A 25,118-nucleotide genomic window follows, 5' to 3' on the forward strand; every position below is an offset into this window, starting at 1 on the left:
GAATTATGGACAAAAGCTGTCAAAATGGGGAAACAATGGGGCAAGACTAGGGACATAATGTACATACTGCAGTTATAAATGTAGAATGTTGCTACAATAACAAGGTTTGTGTTAGCATACATGTTCGGAAGGATGTTATTTCTGAAACTGAAATGTATGTCATCATTTACTGACAGAAATCCTCACATCATCACAGTGATTTACCACAGAAATGAAAATAATGATTCCGTGGAACAGGCCAGAAATATGAGCAATAAACCTGGACAGTCTGAAACAATCTGGCCAGTTGAGAGGTATGCTCAGAACCCCTTAGTGCAACAAATCTGGACTAAGCCTGACAAAGGGGGGGGGGGGTAAAGCCATGAAACTGGGAACATATCCCAAATACTGGAATAGATAAGGTGACACAGTTGATGCAGTAACACCCTCCTGTCTGTTGTAACATATACTGAGTGGAATAACCCAAGTCGAAAACCAAATTACTCCCCACTAGTTACTGACATAAATCTTCACATCATCCCACTGATGTGCCAGACATACACAACATGTATGGGGGCCAGGCAACAGTACATCTGATAAATATCTGGACATAACATCACAGTAGGGAAACTACATTGAGCTGCTAGGCATGTCACCAAGTACTGTCTAAACTACAGGCAGACTGACACAACACTAACCCAATTTTGCTATGGGGGAATACACATGTAATTGCAAATATATCAGGCAATGCAGGGATGTAACAGCACTGACAAACAGACACCAGTGTGAAAGTGCTTACCCATAACCACTCTCACCACATTCAAAGTGACATACTAGTAAGCCTCATGAACAATAGAGTATATGGACTGTGTGTACAAAACCATCAGCATGTTTGCCACTCTCGCACTACCCCTACATATACTGGCCCAATTCAGAGTGTAGTCTGACACCTGACTGTGGTATGGGAAATGTGTCAGTCTGCCCCTACAAGCATACAGCTGATAGAGCACCAGAAACTGGAGCAGCATGCAAAGTCAGATAGAAAAGGACCCATAACACTTACATCTACCCCCCCTACATGGGCCAAATACATTCACAATACACTGCTACACAATCCTGACAGTCTGTCAACAATTGCCAAAAATACACAGTCCTCTCAACTGTATAGAGTCCCACAGAACGTCCAGGATTTGTCCTCATACATAAGCCCTACTACACATAACATGTCTGGCAGTCTGATACAGCATTGGGATGATATCAGGAATGAAGTAATTATATAATATTATACTATACCTATCAACCTCTTACAGCATGACATCTGGACAAAGACTGACATACTTGGGGGTAGAGGCCCAAACACAGGGGCATTATTGACATATTGCTGTCATAAACTGAGAAAGTTGCTGATGTAACAGGGTTGTTGTAATATATCTGTTCTGAGGGATATGAAGTCAAAAACACATATGGATACTGACTGCAATCCTCAGAGTATGCTACTGTATTTCCAAGGCCAAAAACTGTCCGAGCAACACAACAAATATAAGAGTCCTAACTCTGGCCAGTCTGTGAATAGCCCTACAGTTGAGAGTTATGTCAACCACATAACACTATCAGACTTAAATTCACGCAGATCAGCCATGTCCACACAAACTCTGTCAAACTAACATTACTTCAACTGTATAACAGCAATAGTTACATTCTGTCCCTACGTCTGGAACATTCTCCCCTAGTTTGTTGGGCTGTCTCCACAGTGTTTGTTGTAACTGATATTTCCAACTATGTTCTGTGATGCTGTTTGTCACACACCTCCATATAGTCCTCCTCACAGGCAAGGGAAAAGGCAATGCTCACATGAAGTACTCAGTTATAGGAGTGCGTTTTCATGCTATTGGGTATGAGAATGATACCACAGCTGTTATACATGCAATTAGCAAGTGGGAGACTCCAACTGTTGTACAGGCCATCAGCTGCTCATGAGCATTACCTACTGAAGGCAAGTTGCTGCCTATACAAAACAGATGTATATCCTACATCTGTCTGAGAGAGAGAGAGAGAGAGAGAGAGAGAGAGACACACACACACACACACAGACAAACAAAAACAAACAGAAAGACAGACAGACAGACAGACAGACACACACACACACACACACACACACACACACACACACACACACACACACACACACACACACACACACACAGACACACACACACACTAAAACTGATGGATTATACCAACTGAACTGAAAAAAAAACAGGTATGTCAAACAATTAAGCATGTAATGGAATGTAGTAGGGGGTATGTAAACATGGAAAATAGGAAGTTCAAACAATATCAGTACACATGATGTACTGATATATTGCTGAGCAGGACATATGGCCATAGCATTTGCATCTGTCTTCAGTGACATAGAACACAGCTCAACGCCCTGAGTAACCCCAGGAAAGGATGGCTCACATATGGCCACTACTGGAGTGTGTTGCACAATACTGACTGTGACACTGCTAGGCCAGCTACTGGGATGTCGCAGATACCCATATGTTAATTGTCAATACAAATATAATATACATATTTGTCTCAGACATATCATGGACCTATACAGGGTATTTGCATACTGAAATACTGTGACAACTGTGTGTGTCTTGAACTGCATGTGATATACTGAGCTCATACCATTCAACTGGTCCAGTGTTATGCACACTGCGTATATGTGCCTCATATTTGTAGTCATGTCATCAAGAGTTGTGTTATGTCTGGAAAATAATTGTAAACCTGTGAACACTAACATTACAACAATATCTTCTCTTTCTTTTGGCTGTAAACATTAGTAGTCACCACAGCAGATCATCTGTCTCCATGTCCTCCAGATTTCTGCATCTTGCCCTGTCACACCAACCACCTGCATGTCCACTATCACCACATACATACACCTCATCTCAGGCCTTATTCTCTTCCTCTTACCTGGCAACCTCATCCTTTCCCAAATATACTCAGCATAACTCCTCATCATATGTCCAAACCAACATAATCCTGACACTCTCTGGCTTTGTCCCCAAGCTGTCCAACCTGGGCTGACCCCCTAACATACATATTACTAATTCTATCCCTCATCACACCCAGTTCAAATCTTAACATCATTAACTCTGCTACGTCCAGCTCTGACTCGTGCCTCTTTTTTCAATGCCAATGTCTCCAACTCATGTAACATAGCTGGTCTCACTACCCTCTTGTACACCTTCCCTATCACTCTTAATGGTACTTTTCTGTCACAAATCACTCCTGACACTCTTCTCCACCACCCACATCCTGCCTGTACTCTCGACTTCACCTCTCCCCCACACTTGCCATTATTCTGACCTATTGTTCCCAAGTATTTACACCTATCCACCTTTGCAAACTGTACTCCCTGCATCCTCACCATTCTTCTATCCTCCCTCCCATTCACACACATATATTCTGTCTTAGTCCTGCTAACGATCATTCCTCCCCTCACTAGACCATACCTCCACCTATCCAGGGTCTCCTCATCCTGCTCTCTACTCTCACTACAGACCACAATGTCATCTGCAAACAGTACAATCTACGGGGACTCCTGTCTGATCATGTCTGTCAACCTGTCCATTGCCACTGCAAATAAGAAAGGGCTCATAGCTGATCCCTGATGTACTCCCACCTCCACCTTAAACACACCTGTCACTCCCAATGCAGAACTCAGCGCTGTCACACTAGCCTTATACACATCCTGCACACTTACGGATTATTCCACCACTCTTGACCACCTCATACAATACCACAACTCCCCTCTAGGCATCCTGTCATATGCTGTCCACAAAGAAACAACACAGCTACTTCTAACCTTCTCTGTATGTTTCCATTAACACTTTCAGAGCTAACATTGCATCTGTACTGCTCTTTCCTGGCAGAAAACCATACTGCTGATCAGTAATCCTCACCTCCCTCCTTAACCTAGCTTCCACCACCCTTTACCATTACCTCATGTTGTGACTGATCAATGTTATCCCTCTGTAGGTATTACAGTTCTGAACACCACCCTCATTCTCATAATCAGTACCAAAACACATTTTATCCACTCCTCATGCACCCTCTCACTTTCCAAGATTACAGTAAACAATTCAGGTATAAAGACCACTGCCATTTGTCCTAAACACCTCCATGCTGCGACGGGTATGTCATCTGGACCAATAGCCTTTCCATTCTTAAACCGCTTCATAGCTATCCTTACTTCCCCCTTGATAATCTGTTGCACGTCCTGATTCACCATACGCACATCATCCAACCATCTCTCTTTCTCATTCTCTTTATTCAACAGCCCATCAAAGTACTGTTTCCACCTGCTCGACACACTCTATTCGCTTGTGAGTACACTTCCAACATTATCCTTTATCAGCCTTATTTGCTGCACATCCTTCCTAGTGACTTTCCTCTGCCTAGCCAGTTGGTACAGGTCCTATTCTCCATCCTTGGTGTCCAACCTTACATACTCTGCCCCATCCTCAGCCTTTGCCACCACTCCTTTTACAATGCACCCCATCTCCCTATACACCTACTTTCTTAATCAGTCTGACAATCCCACTTCTCCTTTGCCAACCTCTCCCTCTGTATACTCTCCTGTACTTCCTCATGCCACCACCAGGTCTCCTTGTCCTCCTTCCTCTGTACAGATGTCACACCAAGCCCCGTTCTGCTCATCACCCTTACTAGCTCCGATGTAGTTACCCAGATATTTGCTAAATCTTCACTGCCACCCATTGCCAGTCTTAACTCTTCCCTGAACTCAACCTCACAATCACCCTTTCTCAGTATCTGTCATTTGATCCATGGTGGTGCCCTCACAATCCTCCCCCTCTTCTTGATCACCAATGTCATCCCACAGACCAACATTCCATGCTGCCTAACTATACTTGCCCCTGCCACCACTTTATAGCTACCAATCTCCTTTAAACAGGCCCACCTACATAGGAGATAATCCATCTCCACTCTTATATGTCACCCTATGCCCCCTCAGTCTAGTAAAACCACGTATTCACCACAGCCATGTCCAACCTCTGTTGCAAACTCCACCACTATCTCACCTTCTGCATTCCTTTGCTTAACTCCATACCTACCCATCACTTCTGCATCCCCGCTGTCCCCTTCACCAAAATGCCCATTGAAATCTGCTCAATCGCTCTCCCACCCTTGGGTACACTCATCACCACTTCATCCAACCACACCAAAGTACGTCTGTCTCATCCATCACACATGCAATTAGCAGAGCATATGCACTAACAACTGTCATTATTACACCATCAATTTCCAGCCTCTCAAACATCACTCTACTCGACACTAATCACCTCCACAAACACTCTTGGCATAATGTTCCTTCAGGTTAATCCCTACACTAGTTCCTCTCCCATACACACCATGATAGAACTATTTGTACTCGACTCCGATACAAACAGCCGTATACCCCTTCCATCTGGTCTTTGGCACACACACTATATCCACCTGTATTCTGTCCAGCACATCAGCTAGCTCTGTCACCTTACCAGTCATAGACACAACAATAACAGTTCCTACCCTTACTACCACACCCCTAGCCTTCCTCCTCTCTGCCTGCCATATAAGCATCAGACATCCTTCAGGGTATGTCTGTAAATGCAAAGGCTACTGCACTATCAAATAACATACGTGTCTTACAGCAATATGAAGAAAGTGTCACTATTTTTCGCCCATAGCCCACCATGTATGTGCAGTGTCCTCCAGATGTCCTGGCCTAACGGGTTGATATGACTGACTGAGCAGCAAGACTGTAATCACAGTGTGCCAGACTGACATAGAACAGAAATGTATAGCAGGTACTACCTGTGCATATGTATGTATGGGTAGGTGTATCTGGCTGCCTCATAACAACTGACATGGGATGCAAAACATCAGGTAAATAAGCTGCACATGTTGTATATGTGTGTAACTTTAGTTTCTGTGCATCCAACAGTTACACGTCTATAGCTACTAGTTGTGGCATTGCTCTGATGTAGACATGAGTAGTATAATAAGCATGAGTATCATGTTGAAATTGTAGAGGTGGCAAACTGTGTTCTGACCTTGTGTCCATGCCTACTACAAATAGATATATGACCACCCACATATCTGTATGGCCTCAGCAATACCTTACTTGTGAAACCTGTCTCCACCAAAGTAGAGTAAACCCCTTTGCTGGACAGCAGCAATGCACAAAGCACATATTGTGATGCTATATTGGCTGTACAGGGCAAAGTAGGAGCAGGCACCAACTGTGCAGCATGTCAACCTTTGTCTGAATGAGCAAATTAGGTCACAGGTGGATTACTGTAAGGCTAACTATGAGTAAAAATTGGACACATCCACTAGGGGCAATCACAAGGCCATCTTCACATATGTCTGCAGTCTCAGAGGCAACAACTCAACCCACTCTGTAATGGTGGTCAATCAAAGCACACACACACACACACACACACACACACACACACACACACACACACACACACACGCATGCGCATGCACACACGCGCGCACACGCACACACACACGCGCGCGCACACACACACACACACACACACCATAGCTACAGCTAACCTGCTGCAGACAGGTTTAGGGCAAACATCACCATCAGTATAGGTGGATATGCACAGCACACGCACCCCTCCCCTCATCATCATGGATCAGGTGCAGACTGCCTAATCAAAGTTAACAACAGCAATTCCCTTTGGGGCATGATAACATTCCTGTCCGTATCCTACATGAACCTAGGCATATGCTTCCAGCTCCATTACACACTGTATGCAAGCAAAGCCTGAGCACCATTTACATCCCATCTGCAAGGAACATGGCCATTGTCATCCCTCTACACAAACATGAATGATGAATGGTGATTTATGCAATATACTGACCCTCATTGGGAGGAACATGACACATCAGGACCAGGAGTACAATGCATGTTCATACAGTGCTGCCAGGTACAGGGGTATGGTGCATTTTATAAGTGGTGGCTAATGATAGTCCATATTCATGTGCTGGCTCTGTATAAGAACTCTGGGCAATGTCTGAGGTCCTGTGATGTGTTTCCCTGTTTTTGTCTTCCAGGTGTCATGCAGCGGCAACTGCCTTATTCCGATGCGGAGACAGCAGCCCTCACAGAAACTGTAATCTTAAACTATGCCATCCTTTCGGACCTTAGCTGGCAAACTCTGTGGGAGTGGACTGCCCTGTGGGCTGCTGCTGTAGCGAGGGACTATACTGCTATTGGTTTCAGGCCAGCCACACAGGCCCCACTTACGGTGACAGAGGAGCTCCTTGCCAACCTTGGGGTACCCCCACACAAACTCAAACATGGGAAACAGCAGTAGTGGAGGTGGGTGGCACCCAGTCAATAGGCAAGGAGCATCCAAGTAAGGCCAAAGTGCACATCAATGTAATGAGGTAGCATTTAAACTGTCTTCTAGAGTCTATAGATGCATATGTCAGTGCAAAATGGATTAGTGGGTGGGGTCTAGTAATGCACATAAGTGCACATCTATGGTGAACGACAGCAAGTTGTGTACTATCATAGTGTGTACTGCACCTGTGCAGAAATGTAGCGTTCATCTTCTACCAATGCCTAATGTGAATCTGCTGACAATACCTCTCCCTCACAACTACATAGGTTCCTCTGGTCTGCATATGGGACAGCAGCCTGAAGCCAGTAAGCAGGGGATTTTCCTGTTGTGGCTCACCAGTACCCCAAGCATGCTAAAGGTAATGCACATGACCATGCAAACAACTGTTGCACTCAGCCATTTGGCAATATCTGCATGTTCACTTGTGGTGGTGTTTAGTGCATTGCATCATAGTGGTCATCACAGGGGACTATTTGCAGGAGATGTCACATATCTGTAGCATAACTCACAACCTGTCATTGCAGGACATCTGGACAAAGACTGACAAAATGTGGGAGGATGGCCCAAAACTAGGGTCATATTGTATAAATTAGTGTGTGTGTGTGTGTGTGTGTGTGTGTGTGTGTGTGTGTGTGTGTGTGTGTGTGTGTATACCTTTTCAGCCATGATGCATTATTGGTGTTAGTAACACTAAGCGAATGTGTTGTCACATGCTGTATTCTGTCTGTGTGTCAGGTGTCTGTGCATCAGCAGGATGTGGCCCTGCAGACATTACTAACGAGGGGTATGGCAGTATTGTAACACATCGACCATGTCATTGCCAAGGTACAGTTGTATCTGCACATATTTCCCAGGTCTATGTAACAGTTCTTGCATGTGCCTCACAGCTTATAGGGCTGACGGGTTGTATCTAAGTCTATGGTGGTTGATATCAGCTCTAGTACAGTGGACAATGGTAAGTGTGGTGGGTGGAACACACCTCAAGATTGCTAACGCCCTCAACCTAAGGGATATTGTGTCAACCAAACACACAGAGAATACTGTTTTCACACACACACACACACACACACACACACACACACACACACACACACACACACACACACACACACACACACACACGATCACAGTTGCCAGTGTTGTGTTTGGAAACCCTACGCATCAAGTTGTGGTACCACACTATTATGCAGTTATTGCAGGTGGCACAGGACTACTAGTGTGATGAATGTTACAAGCTACCTGTAAGGTGAATAACATCACGTGGCCTTGTGTGATATGGCAATGGTGGCTGTACTGTGTATGAGAGTATTCATAATTGTGTCACATACAAGTCTACACACTGACAACTACTGCTATACACACACACACACACACACACACACACACACACACACACACACACACACACACACACACGCCAGTACTGACATTAGCAAACCAACCTATCTTGTTATTGGTACTACACTATTCCACACTATTGCACAGGACTTATAGGGCTGAAGAGTGTCTACAGATACCACTATGATTGATGTGAACAGTGGACCTCATACAGCAGACCTAGGAATGAGTACTGCGAGTGCCATGACATAAAATATGAACCCATGCCCATCCAATGGATGTCATTCTCACACAAACACACACAGACACACACAAGATTCTCTTCTCTCACACACATTTGCCAGGATTGAGATTAGAACCCCTACCTATCTATTGTTACTACATTGTTACTCATTTTTCGCATGTGCCACAGAGGTTATGGGGTGACACTTGTCCAAAGGTACTTCTAAGGTGAGGGACATCACCAGGCCTCGCAAATTCTGACAATGGGTGATGTACTGGATGACAGAGGCCACAAAATACTGTAACCTACACACAGACACACACGTTTCCCAGGACTCGTACTAGAACCCCTAGCTTTGTAGTTATTGGTATTATAGTGTTATGCAGTTACCGCACACACCAAAGAGCTTATAGTTTGGGGAGTGTCCCAAGGTACCTATATAGTGAATAACATCTACAGCACTTGTAAGATATGGCAATGGTAGTTATACTGGGTGAGACGGGCCACCAACTACTTTCACTCCCATGGTTATACACTCACAAACACTTTTATACACACTAATCCACATACACATACACACACACACACACACACACACACACACACACACACACACACACACACACACCTGACAGTACTGAGATCCATAGGTTCAAAGATTCATAGGCGTGTACATGGCAAACGGCCATGGAGGCTTTACAAGGCTAGCCCATGGGAATACACTGGCATCATGCCACTTGACGTTACTCCCCAGTGTGTCTACTGAGTATAGTCACTGGATTGATTCCCAGGGTGGGTATTCTATTCCCCATCCACTCCTCCTGAGTTCTCTTGAGGAGGGCCATTGATGTGCTCTGCTTGACATGTATGTGACATCTATTCCATAGCATGGCTAGTCTCTGGGTTGTGAACCTGTCCCTCCAGCATGTCCTGTTGATTGTGAGGATGGGGTTGAGGTATCTGAGGCATGCTGTGTGGACAGATTGGTTTCTTTGGATGTTGCATTCCTGACTGGGTTGGATCAGACATGGCTGTGTATGTCAGGCAGAGATCGCACCTAAGTAGCCAATATGAGACAGATTCATTGGCGTTGTTAGAGTTTGTCCATATGGGGCAAGTTACTAGTACCTAAGATCCTCTTTGTGAGGTACATTTGCAGCCTCTCCTGCTGTTGCAGGTGTCCAGTGGGGTACATGATAAATGGGCCATAGTACACACTGATTGGCCTACTGAGGGGAGAGTACAGGGAAACACTGTCCTTTTCCCAGATTCAACACCCTTAGGAGAAGTGACACATGGAAGGACTTTCGGAAGACAGTGGCATTGCGGTGGTCAACACGCAGTTCACTGTCAACCTGTGCTCCCAGTTCCCTTATACCAACATCAGTGTTCAGTGGACTACCATCAGTGTATTACTTTATGGGAACCATGTCATACCCAAAGGGGATGGCAGCACATCATCTGGCATTGAGCTTATGTCCAGAGTTCTGACAACAGTCATAGGTCTGAGAGAGGCCTTTGTGAAGGATGTCAGCCTCACGTGGGGGGGGGGGTAATATTAGCACCCACCTTGTAGTCATCTGCAAACACTGTCAGCCAGGGTGCCTTCGTATTGGACTGGTCCTCACAGGTGTGGATCCCAAACATGAGGGGGCCCAGGTCCACAACCTGTGGGACTCAAGTCGCGACTGTTCAGCAGTCTGAAATGGAGTCCGCTGCTTTCACGCTGTGGGTTCTGTGAGCCAGTTTGCAGGCAACCTACTGATGTAAGGGTTGCTGCCTACCTGACTGTGTTTGTGTATGATTCCTGAGTCGGTAGTGATATCCAAGGATTAGATGGGCTGCCTATCTTATCTATTCCATACTGTCACATAGTTATTGCACACGTTTGCATTTTGTAGACTGTGTTATGTTGGTGTTATGGACTCCATGACACTCCCTAACAAGGCACTGTGGATGAGCCATGGGCATTTGCCAGAGGCATGTAGGCCAGGTGTGACACATGCAGGTCATCTGTAGCAAGGCAGTGCATTCTGATGATCATATGTTCCCAGGCTGCTGCCAGTGGACACCCCTGCGATGGCACCAGTAAGTTGACTGGATGTTACTGACAATTGCTTTCTGTTGGTGTTGAGCCATCAGTATAGTTGACACCTGGATGCTGCTTAAGGCTAGGGACATGTTACTGCATTTCTATGGAACTATGGGTGAGGGTGACATCTGTACACAATATACATTTGCACAGACTGTGCTGATAATCGCTTATCATTTTGGTCACATTTAGCATATTGGTGTGCCCTATTTTTGAGACTACAGGCATAACAGTATCGACCACAGGTCAGATTGTTCTGGCACAGACATTTGTAGTTTCAGACTTTTTACCTTTCAGAGCCATGCTGCCACTTCCAGACCTGCTGTGATATCACTGTGCAAGTCTGTAGGTGGGATTTTCATGGATGTCTCCATGTGGGGGCCTTTGCCAGACATTTCTGTATGGTTTTCTACAGCTGATATGCTGGGTGAGGCTGGGGGTGAGTATGGGACCCCCACTTTGACATCCATGCATGTGGCCTATGACCCCCCCCCCCAGTTATTTGGTTCAACACATATACTGCAGTGTTATTTGTCAACTAGGGTGGTACTGCATAGTGTGGGTAAGCCAGTACTGGGTATACACTTCCTGCTGTTCCACATATCTCTCAGTTGTCTGCTGCTATCCCAGTAAGCCACCCCTTTCCCTTGCATGTTTGCACCAGTACCATAGATATGCTATCAGAACATTCTACTCTATTCATTTTTTGTTAAGAAGACTGACTTAACTTGTGCCGGAGGCAGTTGTGAGGACGGTGCTTGAGGGCTGACTATGTCAGATGCATGCAGTACACTGCCTATACATGGTAAGGTATAGGTGGTGTGATGTTTTGCATCCAGTTTACTGTGTATGCTAGAGAGAGATATCAGTCCCTTGGGCCCTACAGTGTCAGTGTATGTGCTATACGTTGCCTCTTTGCCAAGGACAGGGCATACTGGACACGCTTCTATCTGCCTACAGGGGCAGGCTCAGGATGTTCCTCTGAGTCCCTCTGTGCCTGTGGAGACCTTGGCAATGGTGGGGGGGGGGCTGTGTGGCCCTTCCCCATTTTGTTCCTGCTGCAGCTGCTTCTGCGAGATCATATTGTATAGCATGGCACATGCTATGAACATGTGTGTAGATGTGGCTGGGGAGTACTGCAAGGCTCAACTGGATATGTCAAGGCAGCGGAACCGTGACTCGAGCATCCCAAACACATGCTCTGTATTTATTTATTTTATTTTATTTATTTACATTTGTTTACCGAGAAATTCCGACTGGACGCAGGTCCTTTTTCAGCAGATGCCCGGGAAGAAAAGCTCCACATCATGTACATGATAAATAGAGATACAAAGTTGCAGCAATAGTAAACAACATTACAGGTTGTTGGCTATAATACAATAACAAGATATTGATTATCAACAGTATATACAGTAAATGTTGTAAGTTAAGATAGTTTCTTGTTGTTTATAATATTAGTACCAAAGTTGTCAGACAAGATTTTAAAGTATGAAAAGACAACTAGCTAATTCTGACTGCGGTTAGCAGTGGCGGTAGTATAGTTGGGTTAAGAGTCTAGGTGTGTGGGGGGGGCTATATTTATTCTGTTCTGTGCGTGTGCCTCGTTATGGCATTCTTGTGTGGGTGGGTGTGCATTTCTGATGGGTGTCATCAACCACGGCTTCAGTGTGTAGCCAGCTTCCCCCACCAGATGGCCATATGGGATGTCCCCACTGGCAAATGCCTGGTACAGCTGTGACGAATGCCAGATGTGGCAGTCGTGATAGCTTCCAGGGCTGCCAGCACATACATTCATGATAATGCCCTGGGCATCGTACACAACCTGGCAGTTGATGGAGTGGAACGCCTTACTGTTTAGGTAGACCCTACCCTGGTCACCAGGTGATACTTTGATGTGGATGTGCATCCAGTCTATGGCATCCAGTACTTCCGGGTATTCTGCTACACACTGGAAGAGACACATATTACTGGTCCTCTCCTCACGGGTGCTGGGAAACTAATTGTGCTCAGTGGCATGTGGTCGCACAGCATCCAGGAACTGGTGGAGTATCCTGGACGCAGATACCTGTGAGACCCCCCATGATATCCCCAGTTAGTCTTTGGAAAGTACCTGTAGCTTGTATTCTTAAGGCTACACATACCTTGGTTTCCACTGGGATGGGTTCCCCTCTGTTGGTTCTGGGTCTGAGGCGAGGTCGGCACAGCTCAACAAGTTGCTGAAGTATGTTCCTGTCCACCCTGTAGTGCTCTACTATCTCTAGATCATGTAGCCCCTGGTAGGTTACCTGGGTCTGAACACGCTTCTCGGTCTGAGTCGGTTGTCAGCATTATCCTCCTCAGTGTCCTGGTTGTCAGCATTACCCTCCTTGGTGTCCTCGGCCTCTTGCACATACTGGTAGATCAAAGTGATAGCAGCCCCTAACATGTTTTGCTAATTTGTCAGTTAAAATTCCCCAGTATGTGTACAGCTATGGTGCAGAGTTTGTGGGAAAAGCCAGACTGGAAGGTATTTGCATAGTTTAGAGTGGTGTGCTGCAGATTCTGCCTGTGTGATTGGCTGACTTTGAGACATTCCACCTGCCAGCTATCTTACTTGTATTTGAGTGACTGTATTTTGCTATTTACCTTTTTTTTTTCTTTTCCCCCTTCCCATCTCCACCACTTTTAAGCCCCGAGGTGCGGCGCATAAACCTGCTGCCTAAATGTAAACAGCGCTGCTACTTAATTCCCAGTGCGCACTGCACACACCAGTTTAGCTAAGTTAAACACATTTTAGCAGAAATGGCCCTCCTTGGATGTGAACATGCTCTTCATTTCACGGTGTAAGACATTACAGCCTCAGACACACACCCTTGCTTAGCTCTACGTAGCTAAGCGTAAACCCGGGCAACGGAGCTCCAATTTGCTTACAGCAAGCATGACACCCCCCCTTTTCATGTTAGCTACTCCTCCTGCCTACACTCTCCTGTTCTAGCACCTACACGGTTTGGTGCAGTATGTGGACTTAGAATATTTTGTGATTCAGTAAATTTCCCCTCATTTGCATATCCCACTGTCTTAGTCTATAGTTACTGCTCTGACACAGAGCCTTTCCCCTTGCCAACCAGTGTTCCCTGGTAATGTTTTGATTCTGCATGCCATTGACTATAATGGCAAAATGCAGATTTCCCCAAAAATTGAGTTTTTACATTTCTTTTTTTATTTTTGGCATGATCCCGTTTGAGCGCCGCTGCCCTATGCTTAAACGGCCGAGATCGGCCATAAAAATACTACTTTGATTTTTTATTAAATTAAACACTTTCCCATGCCAATGGCCATATATCTGTCCATTGGGATGCCTAAATTTTATAAAACATACTTTTATTTGAGCTGTCATGCCTCCGTTTTGCTATTTGCAGAAATTTTATTTATTTATTTTTATTTATTTTACATTTGTTAGTCTGGCTGAGCTTTTGGCTCATTTTCAGCAGAGACCCGGGGAGAAAAGCTCCTCAAGACTAGAAAACAATTTATTAAATTTTAGTAACATAGTAGTAACTATAAGCTATAGGATCTTACAAGCAGAGACCTGGAGAGAAAAAAAGCTCCTCAGGAAAGTCAATTATACAGAGTATTAACAAATTGGCAGACAAGTATGTGAGTTGTTACAAACAAGGTTTTAAACAATTAGCAGAAGAAAATGTGACTAATTACAATTTTATTTAAGTTACTTAGAGCAAAATGAGTTAATAGTTAGGCAGATGCTTATTTAAAGTGGGTAGGATCTAGTTGTATAGGAGTTTGGAAACAAGAAAGGAAAGTATGAATGGCTAGTATGAGATGTAGGGGAGCTAGGGTATAGGAGACAGACTAGACAGGTAGGTTGTTTTGAGACTGTAAGAATTAAGAGTGGTTGGAGATAGAGGAAGGGAAGACGTAGAAGAGGTAGGGGAATAATGTTAGAGATACATTAAGAGTGAGGAGGTGAAATGGGTAAAAGGATGGTGGTTCAGGCTGGTTGGCTACAGTGGCAAAACCACTTTGTTTTTAGGTATTTCCTTGTGGCTAATTTGAAACTTTTGCTATGCTGGAGGGATTTTATTTCCAAGGGGAGTTGGTTCGAGGATATAGATGGGTTATACTTATAGAGAAGGCAGCCTATTTTGGTTTTGGGTTTGTAGATGTCTAATAATTCTTGATCTGAGCTGCGTAGCATCCTCGCAGGGGAATATTTGGATATGATAGTGGAGAGGCTGGGGCAGAAGGAGGGTAGGTAGAGGAAAGAGTGGATGATTTGTAGTTGGTATAGTTGGAGCAGCTGAGGGAATTCTAGCCAGTCTAGTTGCTGTAGTGCTAAGCAGTGGTATGACTTGTAGGTTTGGTTAGCTGCAAATCTGGCGATCTTATTATAGGTAGTTTCAAGCTTGGAAATAAGTGTAGAATTTAGGTTTGTGAATATGTGCTAGCTGTACCGGAGTGTTGGGAGTAATACAGCCTGGGAGAGAGTTATTCGGGCAGTGTTAGTTAGGTATTTCTTGCTACAGAAAAGGTATCCAAGTTTCTGATGAGTTCTTTTTACCGAGTTAGTAATATGGAGATCAAACTTAAGCTGATCATCTATAGTAACACCTAGCAATTTAGTACTAGATTCAGCTGAGATGATAGTGTTGTTGCAGGATAAGATGGTAAATGTACTTTTCAGTGTAGTGATGTTTTTAGGGAGGAAGAGTAGGAGCTTAGTTTTTTTTTGGATTAAGTATTAGTTTTGTTATCACTAAGCCAAGTCTCAATGGTGTGGAAGAATGCCTGGGTAGCTGAGTGGAGTCAGTTGGGTTGTCAGCAATGGTTATAACAGTTGAGTCATCTGCATATTGCACAAGAGATGACTGGGGACAAGAGGAGTAGAGCAAGTTGGTGAAAATATTAAAGAGTAGTGGTCCAAGTATGGACCCTTGGGGGACTCCCATTTGTAGAGTGAGAGGGGAGGATAGTGCAGAGAGCCATTTAACTGATTGCTGGCAGGTTGAGAGATAGCTGGAGAACCAGGAGATAGTAGAGGGAGAGAAATGTAAATTAGTGAGTTTATCTAGAAGGAGTGGGTGAGAGACAGTGTCAAAGGCTTTAGAAACGTCAAGGAATAGGCATGAGACAAGTTTATTGTTATCCCGAGCTAGGGAGACTATGTTGATGAATGATATGAGTGCAGTAGTTGTACAATGCTTGGGACAGAAACTATGCTGTGTGGGTGTGAGAAGGTTTTCCTGGTGAATATAATGCATTACCTGCTTGTGAATGCATTTCTCTAGGATTTTTGAGAGTGGAGAGAGTATGGCAATCGGTCTGAAGTTGGATATGTCTGAGGAGCTGCCCCCTTAGTGAATGGGTAGAGTAAAGAAATTCTTCCATACAGTGGGGACATAGGATTCAGAAATGGATCAGTTGATTAAGATGGATACAGGATAGGCAAGAGGTTCAGAGGCAATCGCAGAAAGCAAGAGGGTAGCTTGTCAACAGATGGGGAGCAAGGTTTAAGTTTAGAGAGTAATGACTTTACATAGTTAGTTGATACTGCTTTTAGAGAGAAGGAGTTAGGAGGGTTTGGAAGAGGTATAGAGTTTGTGGGGGTGCTACTGTTGTTTCTGGGAGGGAGAGAATTTATTATGGAGGTTATTGAGTTTATAAAATAATTGTTAAATGTATTGGCTATGTCTTCAGGTGTTGCATTGGGACATGGGTTAGAAGAGGAAGGGTTTCCTGGATGAAGAGTCTCTTTAATAGAGCTCCAGAATTTCTTTGGGTCTGATTTAAGAGTAGAGGGAGGACTGGCACAGAAGTTTATTTTGTCATAATGGATGATTTTTTTTTATTTTACTTCTGAGGAAATTTGTGCGTTTGGTTGTAACCGAACACATTTCTCCAACTAGCACTATTAATGCACAGATGCCTACCTGCTTCCTGAATCGCTAATTCACCTCATTTGCATGGTTTTCACCAGCAAATGAGGTAATTAGCATTCTGCACAGCCTTCTGTGCAGGAACAGTGTCAGCAGGCTCGTGCACATCAGATCAGCTGTTTCCTGAATCGCTCGGCGGACATATTCTGTAAAGGAGCTGCTACACTGTTCCTGCACGGAAAAATGTTTAATAAATCCTGGGGTATATTTTTTGAGTGTAGACATATTTTTGAAGCTAACAGTACAAAACAAAAATCTAAATACAACCAAACTTAATCTAGTTCTGGAGGTTTCCGGAGAGAGATATGCAACTATTTTTCATTTTGTTAGCATTAATCACCAATTCTTATCCCTTGCTATTTAATTTTTTTTCTTTCACAAAACACTTGGAATTTAGGAACATTGCCTTAGCATGGATATCCTGAATGCAATGTCATTAAATATGTAATCATAAAATGATATGGTCTTAAAAAGCTGATACATCATCATTAGCAGTCTAACACCATTTTATTCTTCAGAATTTCTTCATCAAAATAAGGAACACAGATAAGTAAAACACAGCAAATTAACAGTACAAAACAGTGGCATTTAAAACAACTAATACTACCTATGTGTCTGTAAACAGCTGGGGTGGCACCTTGCCAGAGTTTTAGCAGGCCTTCCTCTCGCACTATCCCTGCTGCAGTTCGAACCATCCCACGGTACGGTACTGATGAAGCCGCTGCTTGTCCATAATGATGCTGAGCAGCTTCACCTTGGATCTGCAGTCTGGTTTTAGTCAAATCAAGTGGGAAAGTCACTAGTATATAAAAAATACAAAGATTTCAATATGAGGTCAAGCATATGCTTCGTGTTTGATACAGAAATATAGCAATATTATAGTCTGAAGCTAAATGCAGCCGATTCCACAGACGGCTCATATTTCAAAAGAATCATTACATTTACGTTTTCTTCAAACCTCCATAACGTTTAACTTCCCACTGCTATTATAAACAGCAGGATGAAGTCTTATATGCAATTTCTTTAACTGTGAACAGAAAGCAGGAGTGGAACTGTAAGCATAGTGTGATCGTCATATGTCCACTCTGCCAAGCCAGGGCCATTTCTGGTGAGGAACAGACTCGCATGTAATTGCTACCCTCCTGCCTCTACTTTTTTGTAGGGATAAAGTGGTAGTGTTAGTCACCTCTAAGACCCCTGTCAGGAGCCACAAAAAAAAAACACACTAAAATAAAGCTAAGCACTTACAACTGAGTGAGCAGATGTCCTGCCACTGCATGCAATGCTCCCTTACTAATGATACATAAAATGCCAGCAGCTAACAATACCATCTAGTACCCATAAAATATGTCCAGTCCATTATGTGTACTTGGCCTGCAGACACTTAGAATGCCTGCTAGTGCATAAGGTGGACTACTGCTGGCTGGAAACTTAAGCAATGCCCTGTCTTACTGGCTGAGCTGCCTTCAAACTGGTGCAAAGATATGATACCCTGCCCCATCTACCCCTAATACACAGCATACTAAGAAAAGAAGGGAAGACACCGAGTATATTAAATCAGTGTAAATGCATTTGGTAAACAGTAAAACAATCTTCATGTTTTTTAAAGTAAATACTAAATCAAAATGAGAACTTTAAACAAACTAAATTATCTTAACTGTTGCAAACCAAGCATCAGAAAAACAGACAATGTCTACTATACACAATATTTTGCATTTGGCTGAAAGTTCCTGGTAAGTGTACTTAGAAATGGCAAATAAATAATAAGTAAATAAATAAATAAATAAAACCATGATAGGAGTTAAGTAAGCGGTTTGTGACTCAATAGAAGCTATCAGCACTCCCAAGTCATTCAACAAACAAAAAAAAAAAAAAATGTCTCCAAGAGGGCCTTACCCAAACTAATGACTTGTGCCAAAAGCGTGGCCTCCAACTGAATGCCAAGAAATGCATTGTTATTCCCTTTGGGAAAAATGGCATCCACACTAATTATCACATTAATAACAATGTACTAAGCACGCAATCAGTTGCGAGGGACTTGGGCACCCAGGGTGATAGCAACCTGACTTTTGACCACCACGTTGCCTCTATTGTACAGAAGGCTTTCTAGATGGCCCACCTCATAAGTAAGGCTATTTCATCCAGAAACAAGGAGGTCATAACATCTTTGTACTCCTCCTTTATGAGACCCATTATTGAGTATAATGCCTTCTCTGGCATGTACCATGTCAAGCACATGCAGCAGCTGGAGAAACCGTAGAGGTTCCTGACCAGGAAAATCCAGGGTCTCAAATACCTAACTTATACAGATAGGCTAAAATCCCTGTCCCTCTACTCAGTCTCATACAGACTGCTCAGAGGTGACCTGTGTCTGGCATACCAGGCCATCTCAGACCCAGCCATGATGGAGTTGCTGCATATTTGTAAGTCAAACTCCAGTCTTGCAAACCACACACAAGGTCTCAATTTGGTCTGTGACATTAATAGAACTTGTTGGTGGGATAGATTTCTGTCCCAAAGATTCCCCCATGTGAGGAATAGACTCCCTCTCCATGTCGAGCAGAGTACCTCACTGGCCCTCTTTAAGAGAAACCTGGACAGCTTGATGGAAAACAGAAAATACACCTCTGGGGTCCCACCTGTGTCCCTGCAAGACAAGGGAAACAGGTGCTGAATCTGTGGGAACATGGGCAAAATTCTTGGACAGGCTTATAAGTGCCTCGGAGTCAATAGCCTAGTATCGTCCTATGAACCAACAGAAATATCATACATGGCCCTCAAAAAAGGTGACATGGAGAGGGAAGGGTTTTTTTTTGTTGTTGTTAATAGGAGGGAAGCATTAAGTCTGGTTGTACTTGTAGCAGGACTAGAAAACATTTTCAGACAATTCAGCCTCTCTCATACACACACACACACACACACACACACACACACACACACACACACACACACACACACACACACATATATCTGTTGAAGTCCTAAGAGGGAAATCAGCATTAAAAAGAACAGAAATGTTAGTCCAAAACCACTACATTCCTTGTTTGAAAGGATAATGAAAACTACCTGGTTACTTTAACAATAGATATGGAATGGTAGTTTCATGTTCATTGCCTTTGGGACCAAGGTTAATAGGGCTTTTCTCAAGATGTAAAAATTTCTCAGGAACACTGCCCCCTCCCATTTTACCCATAATGCCGTGTTACTGACATATTTTCCAGATCTCTGTAAACCCATGTTAAGGCAGAGCCCCAAGAAGAACAGATAGAAAGCACAGCTCAAAACATCTGCATGTAGTTTAACCTGCTCCCATTATAACAAGGCAGAGATATTGAAGGAGGGTATGGTGATAAAGATGAAATGCCAGTCCCACTCTGCTTATTAGAATAAGACAGAGAGATTGAATGGTGATGAAAATGAACTGCCAATCTAAATCTAAATATATCCTTATAGTAAGTATATAACTTTCATATGTAGGAATGGGAGTTCCATCTTCAAGGCAGAGTCATAAACTTATTCTCTAGAACTGTTTTTTTTTCCTTCAAGGGATCAAGTCTCTAATAAATGCATGTCTGAAAGAGGACCCCAAAAGAGATCACAACCACATTAAACAAGTTGCAAGAATGTGGAGCAATGACTCTGTAAACAAATACGTATATAGAACCCCTATGTGTATGAATGGAAATGATTAGGAAACCGCCACAGCTATAGGAATTTGCTGTGAGTGACACTAAATGGCATTACACCAATGAGTTCCTAAACCGTAAGAATACTGGAAAATATGCCCAAATCAAAGGGTAAGGTACAGCCAACAGCAAAGGTATTTAATAAACCAGATGAAATTAAGAAAAAGATAGCTACAGTTTTGGAAATGAAAAGTTAAATATTAAATAGACTTCAGGCAACATTGTCAAATCCCACAGAATAGCAAGAAAAGAAGCCAAATTGTGAGATTACAGCTCTGTAAATATACCATAGGACTGAAATGTAAAAAATAAATAGGGTCCGCGGAGCAGTGTCAGACACAGGAGAAAGAAAAATAGGCTGGAAACTAAGAGACAAATCTCTATCAGAAGAAGAAAGGGAGAAGACGGAAATCTCCAAAATGGATGAGATTAGAATGCTATAGCCACAGTCATCAATAAATAATGTGACAATACAATTAAAAAGTACGTTTTAATTAATCACTTGGAACGTAATGGAGAAAGAGTCACAGATTCATCTAAATGGCACCATGAAGGAATCAACAGGATGAAACATACAGCTGAATCTGAAATATTTAACATCATTAACCTTTTTGGCTAATGTACTGTTACCAAGTAGAAATACAAGTAATGGCTATTGCATTAATGACAATAATGTATCCATGTAAGTAAGCTATATATTCACATACTTGCACTTCAGTATGTATAGGCCGAACTGTGCATGGGCTTATAAAAAACAAGGCTATGCCATGTAGGATAAATTAATAGAATAGCTTCATCTCTTCCAGGATTCATTTGAAAGAACTAATGGTGATAAGGAGATAAAAGGTCAATATCAGATCACCTTGTAAAGAGCAAACTTTGACAAAAGTATGAGGTTAGAAGCACCTGAAAGGGTAACATTGTCAGGCACAAAGGCAATACCCAAACAGACATGGCAAAATGAAGGGTTGAAAGTCAGTGAACAGAGCATTTAAACAGAAAGAAGTGTAAGTTCATAGGTAAAAGTTAAACTACCCTCTAAAAGGTCCAAACTGGAAAATAATGTCCAAGAGGTGACAATGAACCTGGAAAGAAATAACATGGGTAGACATAAAGACTGCCCATAAGAACATGGGAACAGAATGGGTGGAATACATCATATGGAGATCAAAACAGACAACAAGCTATCTAAAAAGTGAATCATCTAAATGCCTTAAATTGCAAAAGAATCATGAGGCAGGTAGTAAGAGGCTGTGCAATACTATTAAAATAGAAGAAGACCCTGATATGTAGTCAAACTGGAAGGATAAGTATGAAGTACAAATATATGAGCATAGGCTACAAAATGTGCAAGATATGTATTCAGAAAAGCATAACAGGCGATATGAAGAACTCTACCGCCTAAGCAAAAAAGGAAAGATCCCAGGGCACAGATAATAATGGCAGAACATCTACACATTCCCTTTCTAGGCAATCCTTAATAAAGAAAATGGGATATTTTTTTTAAACAAGAAAACTGAAATGTCCTGTTAAGAGGACAAAGGTTATATTCAGCTGTTACTCAAGACAAAACTGTAGCTGGTATAAAGTACTTGGGGGGGGATAAAAGACAAGGACAGCTTAGTTGCAAACAAATATTAACCCTGGCACTAAATTAAGTGGTCAATATAAAATAGTCAAACATAGGGGAAGCACGGAAAAGAAATTTGTTGGACAATAGGCTTATGAAGTAAGACAGCATACAGGGGTGGCTTAATCAGGACAAAACTTCTATCCATCCATCCACAACCCCTTTTCCCATTTTTTCCTCATGGAGTCGAGGTGTCACTTCAACGTGACAATCATCTAGAGCCAAGGTTCACACCACTTTCCATTTAGATAAAATTTACACAATGGTATATGCTATGCAGCAGATCTTCAAAAAGAAAAACAATCTGTACTCAAGAGGGGGAAGTTGAAATGAAAGAAAAATAACCACTTGACAAAGGATGGTAGCTAGGGTTATTCATCTAGGTGAAAAGACTCAAATACACCGGAAATGCAATCTTTTAAACACTGTGGTTGAAAACTGTAGATAAAAAAATTAGCACATTTAGTCATTCTGGAATCCTAAAAATTGGCCTACTGTTGGGCATTTCTAGGAGAAGTGACCACCCAAACTGAAGATGTATGTAGGCCAAACTAATGAAAAAATGGCCAAAGATTACACCTTCATAGTTTCATAGTTTAGTACTAGGCTATCTGCCCTAGGGCATTTATAAGCCTAGCCATAGTGTATGTGGCTTTCGCCACACCATGTAATGGTACAAAAGTATAGATTTAGTTTAGTGTGCCTCTGTCTAGTAGTGACACAGAGATGACCCCCGGGGTAAACCTACGATCTCCCATCCACTTGTCAAGATTTCTCTTGGAAGAGAGTCAGTGAGGTGCTCTTCCTAACATGAACTGGGATCCTGTTCCAGAGTGTGGGAAGCCTCTGAGTTATGAATCTGTCCCTCCAGCATGTCCTATTCATATTTGTGCTGAGGTTTAGATCTTTAACTCTCGTGGTTCTGATGGATTTGGATTTTTGAGATGGAGCATGTCCATCAATTCCTGATTGGACATGGCCTTGTACGTCAGGCATAGATTACCTCTGAGTAGGCGGTATGCTACTGAATAGAGCTGGAGTTTCTTTAGTCTGGCAGCATATGACATATGTTGGAGACCCTTGATCCTCTTGGTGAGGTACTTTTGGGGTCTCTCCAGCTGCTGCAGGTGCCGGGTGAGGTACATACCAAATGGGGCATTGTACTCAATCATGGGTCTGATAAGGGAGGAGTATAGGGGTACAATGACCTCCTTTGATCTGGATGTGAATCCCTTCATGATAAGGTGGGCAAGGTAGAAGGTCTTTCTAACCACTTTGGCAACGTGGGTGTTGAATGAGAGGTCACTGTCAACTTGGGTCCCCAGGTCTCTGATTACTTTTTCCGTACTCAATGGGTTACTGCCTATGTGGTAATTTGTGGGTACTTTGTTTTTCCCAAAGGGGATGACTATACATTTTTTGGCATTTAGTTTAAGGCCATGACTTCGGCACCAGTTCTCCGTTTCAGTAAGGCCTTTCTGTAGGATGCATGTGTCAGCTGGTGTATCGACTATGGCGCCTAGTTTGCAGTCATCTGTGAACTTTGTCAGCCACAACCTTCCCGGGTTTGCTTTCACATCTGAGAAATAAATGCAGAACAATAGGGGTCCCAGGACAGAGCCCTGTGGGACACCACTTGTGACTGGCTTTGAGTCTGACATAGCTCCAGCGATTTTGACTTTATGGGTTCTGTCCTTTAGCCAGTTTGCAACCCATCTTGTGACATATGGGTTTACATTTAAGCTGTTGAGCTTGTCTATGATGCCTGAGTGGGGTATTGTGTCGAAGGCTTTAGCCAAGTCCAGGTAGGCTGTATGGACTGCTTTGCCCTCATCAATGGCACTAGTGACTGTTTCAAAAAAGTCAACCAGGTTCAAAAGGCAGGATCTGCCCTTTACAAAGCCGAACTGGGTAGGATCAAGTGTCTGTAGGTCCCCGATGTCTCTGTTTATGAGTTCCATAATGATTCTTCCCATAGCTTTGCAGACCAGGCTGGTTAAGCTTATGGGGTGGTAGTTTTCAGGGTCTGTAGAGGAGCCTCCTTTGTGGAGTGGGACCACTGTTGCTGTACGCCAGTGTTCAGGTACATATCCTGTAGTAAGGCTAAGGTTAAACAGCATTTTTATGTGTGGGTTTAGCTCCTCTTGGAGATTATGTAGCACGCAACCCAGGATACCGTCAGGTCCCATAGATGCTGTGTTTTTAGCTTTGCTGAGAGCGGCTCTCACCTGGACATCTGAGATGACAGGGAGGTTACATTCAGCTGGGATAACTATTTCTTCTTTTGGGGGTGAGGGAGGGGAGAAGTTTGCACTGAACCTGTCTGCCAGTATGTTGGCAATATCTGTGGGTTCAGTGTATTTTTTGTCATTATGAACTAACTCTGAGCATATCTGAGGGTTTCCGCCCAGGTTTCTAACATAGCTGAAGAAGGCCTTATGGTTATCTTTAGTGTCTTTAGCGATTTTTCTCTCAAAGTTGGCCTTGGATGTTTTTATGAGTGAACGTAGTTTTTTGCTAGTGCTGGTCAGAGATGCCTTCCCTTTATGGGATTTTGCTCTGTCTTGCAGTAGCTTCATTCTTTTGTTATACAGTTTGTTTATGGCTGGGGTCCACCAGACAGGATGCCTGCCCTTGGTGGAGAGGGTCTTGGTTTTATTTGGGATTGCATGATCCATGCATTCTTGGAGATGTCCGTAGAAAGCATTTGTGAAGGATTCAGCATTGTGGGATGTGGTTTCCTCTGGCCCAGGGGGCTTAAAGGATACCATCTCAGTCTTGAGAAGTGTAAAGTCGGCCTTTGAAAAGTTTCTCACTGT

At 43.2% G+C, this 25,118-nt stretch overlaps 1 protein-coding gene across 1 annotated transcript in view; it reads right to left on the reverse strand.

Annotated features, from left to right (window-relative positions):
- The window catches only part of SLC25A27 (solute carrier family 25 member 27), a 319,725-nt gene that overhangs the window by 288,626 nt on the left and 5,981 nt on the right, over positions 1-25,118 (reverse strand). The window contains exon 2 of the mRNA XM_044062637.1: positions 17,591-17,782. Coding sequence (XP_043918572.1) covers positions 17,591-17,782 — 192 coding nt within the window. The remainder of the gene's footprint in view (positions 1-17,590; positions 17,783-25,118) is intronic.

Source organism: Protopterus annectens, chromosome 2.part1, assembly GCF_019279795.1.
Source record: "Protopterus annectens isolate FY-2018-M chromosome 2.part1, PAN1.0, whole genome shotgun sequence".
Lineage (NCBI taxonomy): Eukaryota > Metazoa > Chordata > Ceratodontiformes > Protopteridae > Protopterus > Protopterus annectens.